Source organism: Saprolegnia diclina (assembly GCF_000281045.1).
Source record: "Saprolegnia diclina VS20 unplaced genomic scaffold supercont1.20, whole genome shotgun sequence".
Lineage (NCBI taxonomy): Eukaryota > Oomycota > Saprolegniomycetes > Saprolegniales > Saprolegniaceae > Saprolegnia > Saprolegnia diclina.
This window is the reverse complement of record NW_008246087.1, coordinates 196,394-197,141: the sequence shown is the minus strand read 5'-3', so window position 1 is coordinate 197,141 and position 748 is coordinate 196,394. Positions and strand designations below refer to the sequence as shown.

Below are 748 nucleotides of genomic sequence, written 5' to 3'. Positions count from 1 at the left end.
TTACGGGGGGCTATTGGAAGGAGAACACGTACATGATTGCGCGCGTCCAGCACAAGATGGGCCATCGTGATGAGGCCAAGAAATGGGTCGCCAAGGCGCTTGCGATTCCGTCGATCTGGGAGAACGATGCGCAGGTCCATGCAGACGCCCTCGCGCTCCAGGCCAAGCTTGGTTGGGCTGCCATATTCTGGTAACACCCGCCAACAATATAGTACGAGTGTATATGCATTACATAAAAGAAAGACAGCGGTGCAAAGTTGGAGTTGTTGCATCAGAGGCCAAGCGTGCGAATAAGGAAGAGCGTCCATAGCGTCCCGAGGTACCCGAGCACATTGCCCGCGCTGAGCCCCATCCCGCCCAGCACGCCAAAGTCCGAGATACTCATCGGGTTGGACGAGTGTTCGGTCGAGAGAACCGTGCCGGCGCCCGCGGCCAGCGTGAAGAAGAGCTCAAAGATCACGACAAGGCCAAAGTCGACGCTTTGCGAGAGCGCGGCGCCGCCGACGAGCCCGATCGCGGTCGAGATGAAGAGTGGCATGAGCTTCCCGAGCGCCGAGTGGATGGCCAAGTCGTACGTTGGCTACCACGTTTGAGCCGCCAAGTCCTTTTGTGCAGTCATCTACCTTGAGCTTGGGGCCATGGATGTCGTAGCCTTCGCGCGTCTCGGCGTCCGAAAGCACCTTGTAGGCTACGCGTCGCCACGATGATTCGCCACGAAATCCCATGGTCCTTCTACCTTTGACGATCT

General features: G+C 58.2%; 1 protein-coding gene across 1 annotated transcript; it reads right to left on the bottom strand.

The window, feature by feature from the left end:
- Nucleotides 1-271: 271 nt before the first annotated feature.
- Nucleotides 272-725, bottom strand: SDRG_07054 (hypothetical protein; the record flags this gene model as incomplete). The annotated part of the gene is made up of 2 exons (XM_008612870.1): nt 272-580; nt 624-725. 2 exons carry the CDS (start codon nt 723-725, stop codon nt 272-274), a joined length of 411 nt encoding a protein of 136 aa, XP_008611092.1.
- Nucleotides 726-748: the final 23 nt, after the last annotated feature.